At 43.9% G+C, this 18,029-nt stretch overlaps 1 protein-coding gene across 1 annotated transcript in view; it reads left to right on the top strand.

Annotated features, from left to right (window-relative positions):
* TWF1 (twinfilin actin binding protein 1) overlaps positions 1–18,029 on the top strand; it is a 52,823-nt gene that overhangs the window by 13,706 nt on the left and 21,088 nt on the right. Inside the window, exons 2-6 of the mRNA XM_068276569.1 lie at positions 3,525–3,602; positions 4,965–5,143; positions 8,772–8,867; positions 10,987–11,091; positions 14,816–14,941. Of these exons, the coding sequence (XP_068132670.1) occupies positions 3,525–3,602; positions 4,965–5,143; positions 8,772–8,867; positions 10,987–11,091; positions 14,816–14,941 (584 nt within the window). The remainder of the gene's footprint in view (positions 1–3,524; positions 3,603–4,964; positions 5,144–8,771; positions 8,868–10,986; positions 11,092–14,815; positions 14,942–18,029) is intronic.

The following is an 18,029-nucleotide window of genomic DNA, read 5'->3' as shown; positions in this document are numbered from 1 at the left end:
TAAGGGAAAAACAGGTGCTGTGGGATGTGGTCCATTTACATGCAAACAGTCATTAACTCTCTGCACTCATAACAGCATGCCATCAGACTGCTTCTTCTTACTGCTTCTTTTGTTTGTTTGCTTGCTCTTCCTGCATCCTTTGACTGCCATGCAGGTGCGCTCCTGTCCTGTACTCGGTCACCCATTTAGTAAGTATATAAACCTAGGAAACACTACTGTGAGTTACATCATGAATACTATAGTAGGGAAGTAATGTGGCTCAGGTGACTGGGGCTGTCTCTCCAGGCACAGTTATCAGTATTGCACATGTAATAAATCATTTATAAGAGCTCATCAGAATCCTGTGGTTACAAGGAATGTCCTGACTGTTCCTGTGACACATGAGGTCGGCGCGCTTTGTTTTTATTTTTTTCATTCAAGAATGCAGACCCTGAACTGCGGACTTTGTTCTAGTTTCTAGTTCATACAAATAAGAGAAACAAGACTACAAGGCATTCCTTTGTCTTTTTACATATCTACAGTGCAAACATGAAACCACAGCAAGATCAAGTTAAAGGACACCTGAAGCATGAGGGATATGGAGGCTGCCATATTAATTTCCTTTTAAACAATGCAAATTGCCTGGCAGTCCTGCTAATCCTCTGCCTCTACTATGTTTAGCCATAGACCCTGAGCAAACCTGCACATCAGGTGCTCTGACTGAAGTTTAACTAGATTTGCTGCATGCTTGTTTCAGGTGTGTGATTCAGACACTAGTGATGCATTAACATTAAGCAAGATGCCAGGCAAGTGGTATTGTTTAAAGTAGACCTGAACTCAGAACTTTTTTCTCTGCTCTAAAGGTTACTCAACAACATAATAGCCTTTAAAGAAAAACATTTCTTTGTTACAGCTTATACAAATCCTGCAATAAATCTGCAGTGTGTCTACTTCCTGCTTTTGTGGAAGCAGACATATTGCTAACATCATGCGCTTTCAAATGAGCTTATCTGCCATGGCAGTCAGCCAACACAGGGAAAGATCAAATTTCAATTTATGATTAGACAGATGTTGGGGGATTAGACAGGCTAATCTCTCTAAATACATACAGTGTGCATTTCTCTGTTCCTTCTGTCCTGTGCAAGAGTTCAGGACCACTTTTTAAAAGGAAATAATTGTGGCATCCTCCATATCCCTCTCACTTCAGGTCTTCTGTAATAAAGTGTAACAAAATACTTTGTGCTATGTAATATTATTAATATCATCATTATTATTATTATTGTATAACTGTCATACTGTATATAGCACTGGCATCTACAGGAATTTAAGTAAAAGCGACAACAGATTTGGAGCATGGCATCCAAGTGTTTCTTCCACCAACAGTAAATGACCAGCAGTAGTAAGAACTCTGGGCATATAAGCAATAACTGTCCAGCACCTACGGTACTCATTACCCATCTTGGTACAATTGTCTTCTTCTGCCTGTTCTATGTGAGAAGAGTCATGAAGCCAAGGTGGTTTTCCTCCTGTTGTGATATCCAGGATGGGTCACCCAACATAGAAAGCAGAGCATGCCTGTAAGTGCAATTTAACATCCACACTGGCACCTTAAACAAGGCGACCAGAACACTGCTTGACAACCTACCTTTTACTTAGAACCGCAATGCAAAGTGATACCAGAAAAAGCTGTTATGTTTTGTTTTTTTAATTTTTGCACACAACCAAACCTTTGTAGATGAGAGTATCAGAAAAGTGCCATCCTTTGTCCACTAACTGTCAATCAGATTCTTAAATCCATGGACCTACACAACTGGGAGATTGTAATTGGGAACCTGACTAGATTCTTTGGCTCACAAGGACAAAACCTTGTACAAAGGCTGCTTTACGCACTGGTAGGTGAACCAAAAGCCCCACACCTATAGTCTGATCTGCTCCAGAGCCAGCAGTGTGCCACCGCCGTTTATTGTTTATGGCTCTCAAGGCCAGTTTTACTTCCTTTGAAGTTGATATAGGTTAGTGTTACTATTTAATTATTCAGCCTTGTGTGGTTACAAAAAGGGATGGGGGGTATTTATTTTGTAATATACACAAAATGTTTTCAGTGACTCTACAGAGTGTAGGGGGAATACACTTTAAAATATTTTAAAGGTCCCCTTTCACAGGTCCTTCCAAGGGTGTAGCCAAAACTAGGAGGGGCCACATGTGATAAATATAGGGTGTTGCAGTTCCAGTGCTGGCAGTAATTGGTTCTGCTCAAAATATGTACTGGTTCTTCTCAGTGTTACTTCAGCTTTGTATGGCTCCCGGTATATCGGCCCTATCATTCCTGGTCCTTTTTGTTTTCTTTTTAAATGTGGGAATTGGCGCATGCACATCCCTTTTTTTTTTTTTTTTTTTTTTTTTTTTTTGCCATCTCAGGCAGTGAGTAGAACACATCCTGTATGGTCACATGTAATGCTTTTGAAGAGCTGTAATGCAAAGATGATGTTTTCAGGTTAAAGAGAATCTGTACTCTAATATTCTTACAATAAAAAGCATACCATTCTATTCCTTATGTTCCTCTGTGCCCCTTTGTGCTGTTTCTGTCACTCCCTGCTGCAGTCCTGGCTTATAATTAACAGTTTTAGGCAGTGTTTACAAACAAATGACTGGCTTCTAACCAGAGTATCATAGGCTGAGAGGAGCTTTCTGTGTGATTCATGCAGAGCTTGGAGGGGGTGTGTAAAGCTTCTGCCAATGACAAGCAGTGCTGCACATTCCACACATTCCAGCCTCTTGCCGACAGACACGACAGAGGAAAGAAGATAAGATTTATTACAGAGACAGTGCAACTAGAAAAGGTTGCAGAAAGACAGACCACATCAGAACAGGTATAGGAACTTATAGAATAGAAAAAATAAGGCTCAAAATTTTGTTACAGAGTCTCTTTAAAGGATACCCGAAGTGACATGTGACATGATGAGATAGACATGTGTATGTACAGTACCTAGCACACAAATAACTATGATGTGTTCCTTTTTTTTTCTTTCTCTGCCTGGAAGAGTTAAATATCAGATATGTAAGTGGCTGACTCAGTCCTGACTGGCAGGAAGTGACTACAGTGTGACCCTCACTGATAAGAAATTCCAACTATAAAACACTTTCCTAGCAGAAAATGGATTCTGAGAGCAAGAAAGAGATAAAAAGGGGAATTTCCTATCATTGAGGGTCACACTGTAGTCACCTCCTGTCTGAGTCAGGACTGAGTCAGCCACTTACATACCTGATATTTAACTCTTTCAGGCAGAGAAAGAAAAAAAGGAACACAGCATAGTTATTTGTGTGCTAGGCACTGTACATACCCATGTCTATCTCAACATGTCACTTTGGGTATCCTTTAAGATTTATTAATAGGTGTGCTCAGTGGTATTGAGTCTTTCTGTGAAGCGGTGCCTGTTCTGACCTTGCTTGGAGGCAACCTTGTGATTACATTGCAATAAATGTTTTTGGAGTGTGCTGTATGTTTGTGATGGCTACATTTTAGCTACTCTGCTTTTTATTTACAGCAAGTGACGATGTTCGAGAGAGTTTTGCCAAAGCTAGAAATGGAAAGTACAGACTACTGAAGCTGGATATTGAAGATGGTATGTAAACTGGTTTTATGTTTTTTGTTAGTTACTAGAACACACAATTAGCGTCATGTATGAAATTACTAGGTCTCCTAAACTGGTCTCACACTTCATCCAGCTATTCTGCACATCTTTACTCTGCTGGCATGATTTTTTTAATAGACACAGGAGCTGTACATCTGCTGAAGCCTGCCACCAACCACCAAGCCCTAATTCTTATCACGTCTAAGCTGGCACTCAAATCTCTGCTACAACTGTTGCATGCAGAAAACTGTTTACTCATCACTGAGGCAGAGGTCACACTTGTCTGCTTTCGTGCGCGTTTTCTGCACAGAAAAACTGATTTCAACTGAGAACTCATGTTAATCAATGGGCTAGATCACACTTGAATGCAGATTTCATGCGCAGAAGAAAAAGACATCCTGCACATTTTCTGTCAGTTTTCTCTATAAATTACATTATCTGCTGTAAGGCAGGGGTCACACTGGTCTTTCAATTTTCTGAAAAGTGTAGAAAACTGAAAGAAAAGTGTGACACCTGCCTGAAAGTATTATAGTTTATAAATACATGCCTCAGAGTCCTTTTTACACTATATCAGTTTCTCTCAGTTATAACTGTAATACCCATGTTTTCCCTATGACAGGGTTCCCACTATATGCAGTATAACTGAAAGCTTTTTCACAATGCACTGCTATGGAAAGTTAACTTTAGTATATCGTGTAAAAGAGGCTTTTAGCAGTGTTTCTTCTAAACAGTATTCAGACACAGTTTAACAAGTAGCCCCTACTGTGGGTATACTCATCTCAATTATTGTACGATCTTCACTGATCTATTAAGAGTACTTCATAATTGCTTCTAAATGTTCCTCTATGGACATGTATATAGCAAAGAGTGCTTTAATCTTCCGGTACAGGCACAGAGCAAAACAAATTTGATGTCTACGCATACATTTCCCCTACAGCAGGGGTTGCCTGTGTTGAGACCCTAGATATTCAAGTAAATGTGCGCTAATGATTGTGTAGTATGGGTGCATGGATGTAAAAATGTGTTTAGAAGGCACCACTATGTTTTTTGTCCTTTATGTACATAGAGGAAGTTCAGTCCAGTGAAGAAGTGGTGTTGTCTGCCAGATTATTATTTAACATGATCCAGAGTTTGCATTATATGTTTATTTTATTCATCCAAAACATTGGTTACATTATGTAATGCTGACATGGTACAATGATCAACCACTGTTATGTAAGAAACTGAACATGAATGCTGTGTTTAACAACGATGTCATGGGGAAGGTGTAACAGTTCTTTATACAGTCTTAGATTTTGTAATTATCAGTATACCATGTGACCAGCATTGTGATTACTTTTGCTTCATTTATAGAGCAATTTGTTGTGAGCGTCCGTGAAAAGCCAACAAGCACTTGGGACAAGGACTATGATGATTATATTTTACCATTATTAGAAGATAAGCACCCATGTTATATTTTGTACCGCTTGGACACCCAAAATGCACAGGGCTATGAATGGATCTTCATTGCTTGGTCCCCCGACTACTCTCATGTAAGTGAGTTGTAGCTGGGCTCACCCGTATGACACAGGTTGGGATTTGTGATTAGTAAAGAGTGCCATTTTTATACAAATTTATATTTGCAAGAGGAAAATAAGTTGTTGTTTTTTGTTTTCAGGATACATATATTACTCGGTACCTGCATATGTTATTTAAAAATATATACTGTATATACTATTGAAAATGTTATATATTATATTTGTTCATCTTTTATCTTTTGCATTTCTTGCAGAATTTGCTAGGGAAAAATCAGTATGGCTTCACTTTCATCAGAATCATGTTTATTTCACCAAGTACAACTAGAGTTGTGCCCGGAATTGATTTTGGCTCAACAGGGTCGGTGGTGATACAGTAGCAGGTGTACTTAGCATACAATGGATACATTAGATATACAGTGCCAGCTGAAATCATACAGTAGGTACATTGCATATACAGGAGGATACATAGAGGATGGACCCAGGTAAAGGACCTGCCGACTATGGCACTCAAAACGCTTCTGCAGCGATATTTTGACTCAGATGCCCCACAACCTAACCTGAGGAAGAGAGAGAGTGGAAAGGAAAAGGAGAGATAGCGAGAGAGGGTGAAAGAGAACAGTAAAAACTAGTCCAGTTTGTATTTCGGTGTCACCTGGCCAGTTAGTGTCCTGATGGCTTAGCATTTTGGCTGCTCTGGAGATGGCGGCTGCTGCACAAGGATGGGGGTTGTGCTGGGCAGCCCAAAGATGAATCAGGCGTGTAGCGGCTGAGGACGATATGATCAAGGCGGTACGGGCTGGGCTGTGGGCTAGGAAGGGTTCACTGAAAACCAGCGTGACTTACCCCTCATGGGCGGCAGCAGTTTTTGCGTTGCGCTTTTGCCTCCCTGGCACGGAAATGGATCCAAATCCTTGATGGATGAAGCACTGGAAGCAGGGTCCTGGTGCCGCCATGGATTCCCTGCTGGCTGTGGACATGGAGTGTCCAGAGCAGTGACATGGCTGCAGTGGAGCTTACATGTCTAGGGCAGCTAGAGATGGAGCACGGGGGTGCAGAGGAAGAGACAGTGATGTAAGAACCATGTGTGTGGGCTGGAGACCTCTGGTGGCTACTGGTGCCAAGCAGAAATGATGCTATTCCAGCTACAGGCCTGGGGGAACCACGTGGGTGGGCTGAATGTGGCAGCTGCAGTCCGGGCTGTGATGGAGAGAGATTTGGGTCCTCTTGTGGACAGTGGAGTGGCCAGGTCTCATAGGCTGTAATGGGCAGCATGCCCTGGTTCCCCCTGCAGCGGTGAGAGCAGACCAGGCTGCGGAGGATAGATCCAGATACCCTGCACAGCCAGAGCACGTGGGCGTGATCAACTGAGCACCTGATCAGCTGGCCTCCCACCAGCAAGCTTGTGTATTTCCCCGTGTTCCTGCAGCTGGCTCCCCGGTAAAGTTCCTTACACTGTGTGACGGTGTTGCAGGCGGCTGGCTCACGATGGGCTGTTGAGAATAGCAGAGTCCTTGAACCAGCTGATTAAAGTTGAACAAGTAGCCAATCAGCTGGCATTCCGCGGCCTGATCAGCTTGAATTCTGCGGCCCACCGGCTGGATGGGAGTCTGCATCTATCACACCCGTGACCTCCGCTACTTCCCGCATCTTCCCCAGAAGGGGAGAAAGCGCAGGTGAGGGATTTAAGGGGGAGAAAGGAGAAAAGGACCGGAGCCCTGTGGCCATGGCATCCTGTTACGTCCTGTTACGGCACCATCTTGATGTCCTTGTCATGTGTACAAATGACAACAGACATTTTGTTACAGTGACACTGCACTTTCCATTGTCATTGAAAGCCCAGCAGTACTACAAACCTTTGGGGTTCAATGTTGTCATCTGGGTATTAGCAGCTAACAGTTACTGCAAAGGATCATGGGAAGTGTAGTACAGTCTCCAGCAAACAGTTTGAACAGGAGTTCATATAAGATGCAGATAATTCCGGCTTCCATGCAGTTTTATAGCGAACTGTATGCAGCTTGGTAATGGGCCAATCAAAAGTAATGGGAAGTGCATTTGATTTGTCCGATTCAGTTATTCATTGTCAGGCTCTCCAAATAACTCTACCATTAAGACAACAAGGATGATGCTATCAGGATATTCAAAACTATTGTAAGGTTTAATCAAGCTTTAATCTGTAAACTGGAGCTAATAAGTGGAGATCATAAGCGTGCTTGGAAGAATTTCACAGATGTTGCTGGGGTTGATCTATCATGGGGGGCTGATGCAAAGCAGACTGGAGACAAATGGTAGCAGTTGCATAGATCAATCACTCACAATCTTTGAATTTAATATTTGAAACTGATTGGTCACTTTGGGTAATTATTGCTACACTTTTTCTCCAGGTTTCTTTGCTCCGTGGATGTGAATAAAGTGTTGGCATTAAAGACCTGCACGTATATGCTTCCATGCCATGTTCCTCAGCTTTGAGCTCTGGCTTGTGTTACTTCTGGCTTGTGCTATGTCAGAAGCCAGGCAGCACAAAAAAGGTTGATTGGGAAACAATTGCTACAGAGTCTTTTCCTTTGCCTTTTCTCTGTTAGAATAGTTAGTATAATTGTTACTGTCCCTGTGTAGTGTATGTCAGTATGACATATATTACCGGTATTACCGGTATGTTTTCCACCTCTGCTATATGAGCGTAGAGCATGTACAGCAGGGGTCCCGAACCATTTTTTAGTCAAGGGCCGGGTCAACATACTTTAGACTGCTGGGAGGCCAGAGTGCACATAAAATGATGTAGAAAAACATTACATTGAACCTAGGTAGTGTAAACAGCGCCTGAAACACAATCCCCTACGTGCAAAGCAATCAGTGTTCAAAATAAGTAATTAAAAGGACTGCAAATTATCCACCCCTACACACGCGTGTGCACACACTGCTTTTATATTACCTATAAGCACCCAACCTCCCACCACCACTACCACAATGTTTTTGCGCACCAGACAGTGAAGCATACCCAGGTGACAACCTGCCATACAATTGGACAGCAGTGCCACCTATTGCGGAATTGGATTGAAAGCCAGCGAATGACTTCTTGCTGGCTTCCATGTGGAAACGTGGTGCCAGCACTGCTGCCACATCTACATTAATACATTTTGTGTGTCGAGGGCCGGTAAAAAAAATAAAAATAAATAAAAGCCGCGGGGGCTGCATTCGGCCTGCGGGCCTTAGTTTGAGGACCACTGATGTACAGTATATGTATAAAAAAAGTCTGAGATCACAGAGAAAAACTTTGAAAGATAAACGTTATAATATCAGGCTAGTGGCTTTTCATATTAACACTACAGAGTATAGTTTGAAGTCTCCATGAATTGTTACTTGATTAGGAAGTGAGGCGTGGCTCTGATACCTCCATACTGACCACTCTTTTCACTAAAAAGCATACGCACCGTTTTTGGTGCTTTGGAATATAAAGCCAGTGTGTGCAAGAGATTGTCATTGTTCAAGTACAAGCTAAGGAAATTCCCACTTGCATTTATCTAATTTACTGTATGTTATTTTGCATAGCACAGAATTTAAACTTTCAGTAATAATGTAGGTAAACCTGTATCCAAGTTTGTTTTTATTTCTCCCATCTTAACAGTATCTGGTCATTTTATATCAGGTACGACAAAAGATGTTGTATGCAGCAACCAGAGCTACAGTGAAAAAGGAATTTGGAGGAGGACACATAAAAGAAGAGCTGTTTGGCACTACTAAGGTATGTGCAGTTTTTGGTGTACCTGAGACATTTGAAACAGTAGGATTTATACTTGCCTGGTGCTTCCTCTAGTCCACTGTAGTCCATCTGCTCCCTCACCGTCCTCTTTGTTGTGCCGCTTCCAGCCCCAGTAAAGTTCCCGACTGAGCCAGTCTGTGACTACAGCACATGCAGTAACATGAAAGACAATTAAAATAACGCTAACATTTGTATAGTGCTGTACTCCTGTCGGGCTCAAAGCTGCAGCCACTACAGATGAGAGACTTTTTTGTTGAACACAGCATGTCTTAAAGGGACAGCTGGATATCGTACTGGTTAATGGTTTGAGCCTTTGACTGGGGTTTGAATCCTGGCTCAAGCCAGTTTTTTAAATAGTAAGGAGTATTTGGGCTAGGCTCCCTAATGATCCTGGTTGCCTGTGTAGTGGCTGCAGCCCTCAAGCTCTTTGAGTCCACCAGGAAAAAAGTGCAATATAAATGTTATGTGTCTTTTTGTGCAAGTGGCGAGTGTTACGTTGGTCAGACAAATGCACGACTCTGCCCAGTTGTGTTAGCCTTTGAGAGAGCTTAAAGGACCACTGTTTGTGAAAATAATAAAATATATGTAAACATATACAGATAAGTGCTTTTTTACCAGAGTAAAATGAGCCATACATTACTTTTCTCCCATGTTGCTGTCACTTACAGTAAATTAGTAGAAATCTGACTGAACCGACAGGTTTTAGACTAGCCCATTTCCTCATGGGGCATTTTCATGGATTTCTTCCTTTTCAAAAGCACTTAGTGAATGGCAGTTGCTCTGTCCATCTGCCAAAAAAGTGTATGGTGAGCAGGCAAGATGGCCAGCATCTTTGTATAAATCTTTTTCAAAGAGTGTCTTTATCCTATATAATAACACCCCTATGTCCCTGCGTATGCCTCCTGTCTCTGTGTAGCGTTGTCCGTGCTTTTTGCTACTGTGCATGTGCGCAGCACGGACCCAGCCTCACAGAGACAGGAGGACGGGACCAGGGAGCCGAGCGGGCGGCGTGTGAGCGGGCGGCTGGGTGTGCACGCGGGTGGCAGGCGCCCACCCAGAAACACAGACCTAGAGCCTGTTTTTAAACTGGCTTAGGTCTACTAGTAAAGAATAAAGGCCATGCTGAGAATCCCCTATTAAGGGATGGACTAGCCCAAAACCTGTCGGTAATGCCAAATTTCTGCTACTTATTGTAAGTGACAGCAACATAGGAGAAAAGTAATTTATTGCTCATTTTACTCTGGAAGAAAATTACTTCATAATGTAAAATATTTTATATTTTTAAGATTTTTGCGACAGTGGTCCTTTTGCTGAAATTACACTCCCTCAGGTATTTCTGCCTATTTGAGTCATAGAAACCAGACACATGGCACATAGTATCATGGGAAATGAGAAACTTTGAAAACAAAATACTGTTCATATAGTACTAGAATTAGCTGGAATTCAATTTAATATTGAAAGAAAATAGACAACAATAACTACAATAATAAAAGTTCATAAAGTAAACCAGAACTTCAGAAGTGAGAAATATGTGGAGGCTACCATCTTTACTAGGGATGCTCAATCATATGCAAATAATTCAGAGTTGATGCAGGAGCAACCAAAGTAGGATTTGATTCGTCCATTTTTCCATCTCAATGATCGTGCCTTAGCATTACCTCCAGTATACAAAGATCTGGCCACTGCAACCCCGTGCCCCTCACTAACCATGTTATGCCACGGCCTGCAGTATAAAAGTGCAAGCACGTGCGCTTCCACGGTAAATGTACACTTTGGCAAAATGGACGTTCATACAAACGTTATATTTGCACTAACAGTTCACAAATGGAGCGTTTTATAAACGTTCGTTTTGCAGGAAGTGGTGAAACTTGCAATTCTCTCCTCCTGCCGCTCCTAAACACAGTGATCCCTTGAGTGCTGACTATTTTCCTTTTTATTAAATATAATAACTATTTCTATTGCATTATGAAATGTACTGTATATAGTCTATATAAGATATACAAGCAGCTACACGATTCTGGTTTGATTTCTGTATTTCATCTTTATTCCCATGTTGTAGAATATTAACATAATATCTTTTAATGTATTTGTTCTTGTACAGGAAGATGTTTCCCTAAGTGGATACAACAAGTATTTAATCTGTCGTTCGGCTCCTGCCCCCCTCACTGTATCTGAAGTAGAGCTGATGCAAATAAAGATTAATGAGGTAGGATTTATACTGCTAAACCTCTGAAAGCTGTAATATTGTATGCAATACAGCATTAGTATGAATCACTGTCATATTAATGGAAGTACAACGATGCTCACAGTCACCATAGGAACTTATTTAGGGCTTCTTTAAACTGTGTGGTGCAGATCAGTACACTGTGGTGCACACAGCATGCAGGCTGCTAAGACCTCAGACAGAATGTCTGTAATGTAATGTGGTCTTACATTGCAGTACACATTTTCGTGCACACCGTGCTGCCTTATTCACCATCGCAGTGACTGTGCATAGTTGTGTACTGCAAGGCAAGCGCTTGTCCCCCAACAAGCCCTAGCTGAGACATGTCCAGAGATCTGAGTATCTCCAGGAATAACATAAGTGTTCCACCAAACCTAAACTGGATTTATACAAAGCTGTCTACTATTAAAGGACACCTGAAGTGAGAGGGATATGGAGGCTGCCATATGTATTTCTGCTTTAAACAATGCCAATTGAATGGCTGTTCTGCTGATACTCTGCCTCTAAAGCCCAGTCTACACGGGGAGATGTTGGGGAGAGGTTGTGGCGATCGGCGGCCTCTTGCGCGTCCCCCGCATTCTATTCCACGCTCGTCCCCGCCGGCGCCGCTTATCTCCCGCACGATTCCCTGCCATTGTCCCCTCGCGGGGATCGGGCAGGGAATCGGCGGTGCGGAGATCCGTCCTGTCGGATCTTATCAATCGAGCCGCATCAGTGGCTCGATTGATAAGGAGCATCGCGGCCGCATCTACTCTTATAGATGCGGCTTAAAGCCTGGTATGCACATCCAATTTTAAATGGCCAATAACTGACCGATTTTACCACCTCCATGTAGAATGAGAGCTTAACGTGAACCTTAAAGGGAACCAGAGAGGAACCTTAATAAAAAATAGAACAAGCTTTTATACATACCTGGGGCTTCTTCCAGCCCCATAAGCCTGGATCGCTCCCAGGCCGCCATCCTCCGCTTCCTGTATTGGCGGTACCGGGTCCCGTCACTTCCGGCGGACACGGCCAATTGTCCGCATCACAGGGGCTCCCTCCATACCCGTACGCATGCGGCTGCGCAGTAGGCAACCTCATGCGAACGTATATGGAGGGAGCCCCGTGTGATGCGGACAATTGGCCGCGTCTGCTGGCCGACTCGCGGCAATGACGGGACCCGGTACCGGCAGATCCAGGCAGCAGAGGACGGCGGCGTGGGAGCGATCCGTGCGTATGGGGCTGGAGGAAGCCCCAGGTATGTATAAAAGCTTCCCCCCAACGTCTCTGGCTCCCTTTAACCCCTTTAACTCGGGGGTGGGGGGGGGGGGGGGGGGCGGGGAAGTTTTACTTACCTGGGGTTTCCCCAAGCCCCCTGCAGCCATCCTGTGCCCTTGCCGCACCTCGAGTGTCCTCCGGTCCTTGCTGCTCAGTTGATCGAAGCGATTTTCATTATTGCATATTATAGGCCATGCTAACTACCGAAACCTCATCATCTATTCATGAAATAAGAAATAGTGCCAGACACCAGTAAGAGCAATTACATTGCAAGAAGTGCACAGAGGAGGCATTCTGTCCCCCTAGGTAGCAGTGAATAATTAGGAGGTGAGATCACACTTGCAGCTCTCTGTCCTGTGTCAGCATCAGCCTTAGATGGGAGACAGTGTGAGAAAGAGGTCTCCTGAAAGTGTACAGTGCTAGTGCCAGGGCCCCCTAAAGTTGGCTGCTTGAATTACTCTCCCATCTGTAGCTGCTGACACATAGGAAGAAGAGCTGAGAGTGTGTGATCCCGCCTGACTGCTATCCTGGCTTTCCCTGTTGCCTCTGCTTGTGTTGCCCTGATAGGAGAGCCATGATAGCCGGCCACTCGCCAGAATTAGCCGGATGGAGCGCCCAGCAAATAGGGCTTGGGGAGAACACTGTAGTGTAAACGATGGAGCGCCGGCCACGGCACATGCACGGGCCGACGGGAATCCCAGTAACGCACTTCCTGCCCAGCAGGGAGTACGCCACTGAGCGGGGGACAGTGCTATGCATATAACCTTGTTGGCACACTTTACCGCAGGATCATATGTTTGCCATTTTTTGTGTTGAGGTGGAATGTGGCAGGAGAGTTGCATCCCACCACAACACAAAAGCACAAACCAGCCTAAAGCATATATTTAAAGGGAACCTAAACTGAGAAGGATATGGATTTTCCTTTTAAAATAATACCAGCTGCCTGACTCTCCTGCTGATCCTGTGTTTTAAATACTTTTAGCCACAGCCCGTCAACAAGCATGCAGATCAGGTGCTCTGACTGAAGTCAGACTGGATTAGCTGCATGCTTGTTTCAGGCCCCGTTCACACTGCACGTGTTTCCAGCCGCGATTTGGAAACGCGTGCAGGTGGCCGACACGCACGACATCAGACATTGCATAGAGTGCAATGTCTGATGTTCACACTGCATGCGTTCCGGACCTGTGCGGTCCGGGAACGCATGCTGCACGCATTTTTTGCCAAAACGCATGGCTGTCCCATTCACTTTTCAGTGATGGGATCAGCCACGCAACGCACACAAACGCGGATGGCGTGTGTTCGTACACGTTGCGTTCCGCGTGCGTGCCCGTCCGCGTTTGTAATGTGAACGGGGCCTTAAGTGTGTGATTCAGCCACTGCTGCAACCAAAGAGATCAGCAGGACTGCCAAGCAACTGGTATTGTTTAAAAGGAAACATCCATATCCTTCTCAGTTTAGGTTCCCTTTAAAGAGACACTGAAGTCTCTTAAAAATCCATTTTTTTATAACAAAATCCTATTTAACATATTATCCCTAAATAAACCGCCGCATCCCCGCAGCTGTAAGCTATCTAAATCCCCCCTTAGTCACCCTCCCTCTCCCCTGCAAAATCCACGACTTTCTTGGTTGTGGATTTTGCTGCCCTAAGTGCTTCCGTGTGAGGCAGAGCTATGAGCCGCAGCCCTGCCTTACACGCGTCTGTCAGCGGCGGATCTCAGCCTCTCCCCCGCCCCTCTTAGTGAAGGGAGACTGAGAGGGGCGGGGGAGAGGCGGAGATCTGCCGCTGACAGATGTGTGTGTGTGTGTGAGGCAGGGCTGCGGCTCATAGCTCTGCCTCACACGGAAGCGCTGCCCGGAGTGCCCCCCGGGGAGTTTGGGGGGATTTTAGCGTAGAGCGGCAGGGATGCTGTGGTTTAGGTAGAACTATTATGTTAAAGGGGATTTTGTAATAAAAAAACGGATTTTTTTTTTTAGAGACTTCAAAGTCTCTTAAAAGCATTAATATGTTAGAAGAAAATATTTACAATGATAAAATTGCAATTTTTTTTTTTTTTTAGTTTTCGTCCAATCCATATTCATTGCTTCTGAGTAGTTTAAAATAGCATTATTTCATCATTCTGGCCCCTTTCATGCCTTTCTGCTTAAGGCCATTGTGATTGTCAGATTCCATTGTTCTCATCCTCTCAGTGCCTGCATCAAACACAGGTAATGTAGAGAGCTGTATGTAGTAAGTCAACAAGAATGAACCGCTCTGTCCAGCTGATACAGAAACACAGAATGGAGCAAGTAACTCAAGGCAGGACTTTACCAAGAGAACCTGCATGCTCCTTTAAAGTGAATGCATTTGAAGGTGAAACGTGTATGTTCAGCAGGAGAGCTGATGTTTTATTGCTGCACATAGCCAGTGCTTTGTAAAATCTTGTTCTCTAATTATGTTGTGTCCTAGACTCAGGCAGAAATTGGAGTAGACACAAAACACCAGACTATTCAGGGGGTTGCCTTCCCTGTAGAGAGAGACGCACTACAGGCACTGCAACAGCTGAAAAACAAGAAGCTAACCTATGTGCAACTGGTACGTACAAACCAAATTCATTTTTAAAGCTATGCATGCAGGATGTGTTGTTAGCAATGGATATTTTCATTAATATGTCATGTATATATTGTTACTTCCAGTCTTTCATGATTAGCCTATATTTTCTGCACTGTCGTTTCACTGCTGAACTGCAGAATTTTTCATGGATTTTGTTTTAAATCTAAAACTTGAGCCTAGGAAACTTCTTAATTAATATGCTATTACACTGACTTACAATAAATGCTCTAAAGGATTTAGAAAACTATGATTTTAGCGGTAGTTTACCTGTGTAATTTATGGTGTTATCACTGCACTTCTCCATGCATGCATAGGGGTACTTGTAAAACAATAAAAAATAAAGAGCAAATGGCACTGATATAGGAAGCAAATTATTTGTACTTTTGCAAGGCATAGTAAGGCCTGGACCCCACTAGCAGCGCTTTTTTTGATTTGAAAATCTCTTGCTAATGTGATGCTATGTGGGATTATAAAAAAATCACATTCCTTAAAATTGGATCACACCCATAGCATTACATTAGCAAGAGCTCTTAAAGAGGCGCTGCTAGTGGGTTCCAGGTATGACAGCAGAAAGGATGTACTGGTACATGCATTGACTTGCATTGGTATCGATCTACTGTGCCTGTGCAGTCCGCTCCGGTCCACGTGGCGGTGATTGACAGCGCTCTCGCGCAGTACAGGCCGACCTGGAGGTCGGCCTGACGTCATCGCCGGGGACCAGGACGGAGCTGTGGTGAACGGCTGCGGTGAGGGACGTGCTGGGAGCTTGGGGCTAAAGGAAGCCCCAGGTAAGTAGCGCTTGTTTTATTAATATTTGCCTGATAACTCCTTTAGGGATCATATTATTTATGCAGTGCAGCCCAGGCTTATGAATAGAGAAACACTTTCCATATCTGTACCAAACAGTGATATGTCAATAGAAATGTAAGCCGTTATAAAGCTTATTGCAGCTGTGTTACTGCTATTTTATAATAAGCCCAGTGTTCTCCCCAGGATCAATTAAGTGGGCGCGCCGCCCGGGTGAATTAAGGCCCCGCCCGGCTGCTATTTTGCATATTAGAAAAGCCAGCGCTGTTCTCTGCACTCAGCGCTGACTCCTCTGTGCCCAGCAAGCTCAGCTCCTCTACGTACGAGATCTCCCGCTTTCCGGCGGGCTCGTACACTCATTGGCTCGGCATGGCAATAGGCGGGGCCATCTGTTATACTGCATAGTGCTCTTCTAGGAAGTTAGAACGAGGTACGTTGCAAGCAGTCTCTCACTCTGTCTGTGCTTGCACGATCGTGAAGGGACGCTGGAGCCTGTGTGACTAAAAGCAGAGCTGGGCAAACTACAGCCCGTCTGGCTTTGTAATCTTGGTATTTATTGCCTCCTTTCCTCCTCATGGCTGTCTCACTTGTCGCTCTCCCTCCCCAGTCCCCACCGTACAATTGTTGTACAATTACGTGCCGTACTAACTTTCTCATCTCTGAATTACGGCACTTTTTTGTCAGACTGAAGAGAGGAGTGCAGGCAATCACTCACTTCCTCCCCCGGGTGTCAGACGCATGGAGCAGATCTCCACTCGCTGCAGAGAGCGGGATGTCCTGGTTGCCCAGAGAACAGCACACAGACAGCAGCGCTGAAAGGGAAAAAAAAAGCAGTCTGATCTGATAGGTACAGGCAAAAAAAAAAGCTGTGACCTTAGGTCAGCTTGCACACATAAAGCTCTGTCCTGAAGTGTATTCCCACCCCCTCTTTTTTAACCCTTAGGATACACTAATCTCTGGAATCTCAAGGGGCCAGCATGTCCTTTCAAACCATGCTGAGCTTTGCATTTTCTCAAAAAAAAACCAGTTCATACCTATGTGTGAATTTGCAGCTTCTCAATTAAATCTGTAGGACATGCTGAGCCTTGTGGTTCCACAACAATGGGGTCCACAAATAATGAAAACCTTACCAATCAGATGATTGGTAGAGGAACCAACCCCAAAAAACATTGACGGAACAATAGTGGTTGATCGGAACCATTAATGATGCCCAATACGTATAACAATATGATGTCTGTTTCACCTGCACTGTGAACCGGATTTGTGTACTGCAAATCAAGCCTATTTTTGTTTTGTTTTTTTCAAACGCAAACAAAAGGCACTGTAATAGCACATTGAAAACAATCAAACAACCGTTTTTCCTGGTTTTGACTTGGCAGGTTCACTTTAAGACAGATGGTGCATATATAATACTGGGTACACACAGATTTTCCGGCTGATTTACAGTCAGATCCATTATTTCAAACATGACCGATCTGCGTTCTGATCGATTTTCGAGCAATTTCCGATCAATTTCCTATTGAAGTGAACGGAAATCGATCGGAAAATGCTCGGCAATTGATCAGAAAGCAGATCGGACATGTTGGAAATAATCGTTCTGACAGTAAATCGGGCAGAAAATCTCACCTAGCATCTCTGTACCTAGCAATAAAGCAAGAGTCATATGGAGGCTCAGTGTTTTCCCCAGGCCTCCATCCGGCTAATTTTGGTAAGCACCCGGCTGATATCGGCTCGTTTCCTCCTTCTGCTATGCTGTCAGCAAAGCTTACACGGCCCTGCATTCCCCCTGTTGTGCCCCACCCGGCTACTTTTTCATGCCACCCGGCTGGAAAAAATTTCTGGGGAGAACACTGAAGCCGTTACAGAAAAAATGCATATTGCTACATTATTGTGGTTTTATAAATCAAACGTTTAGAGTTCTACTGATCCATACAGAAAAACAATATTGTAGGTGACACTGTTAGACTGACATAATCTAAAATGTTGTCATCTAAAATGAGATCAGTGTAGGAATGTGCTGGTATCAAAAATAGGATGCAAACGGGGGGGGCGTGGCTAGCCAGCGTGGTGTATGGACGTGTGAAGAGGCTGCTCTCTCCGTGTACTCCTAATTGCGGCAGCTAAAGCAATCCTACCGAATCTAAAATGCCTGACAACAGAGAGGAACAAGCGATGGAGCTGGAAACCAGCAAAAAACGGAAGAAGGGGGACGCCAAACCGAGAAAACTTACGGACTTCTTCACAGCGCGGACATCTAGGCAGA

Source organism: Hyperolius riggenbachi, chromosome 3 (assembly GCF_040937935.1).
Source record: "Hyperolius riggenbachi isolate aHypRig1 chromosome 3, aHypRig1.pri, whole genome shotgun sequence".
Taxonomy (NCBI): Eukaryota; Metazoa; Chordata; class Amphibia; order Anura; family Hyperoliidae; genus Hyperolius; species Hyperolius riggenbachi.
The sequence above is the reverse complement of the archived record's forward strand: the minus strand, read 5'-3'. Positions and strand labels throughout refer to the sequence as shown.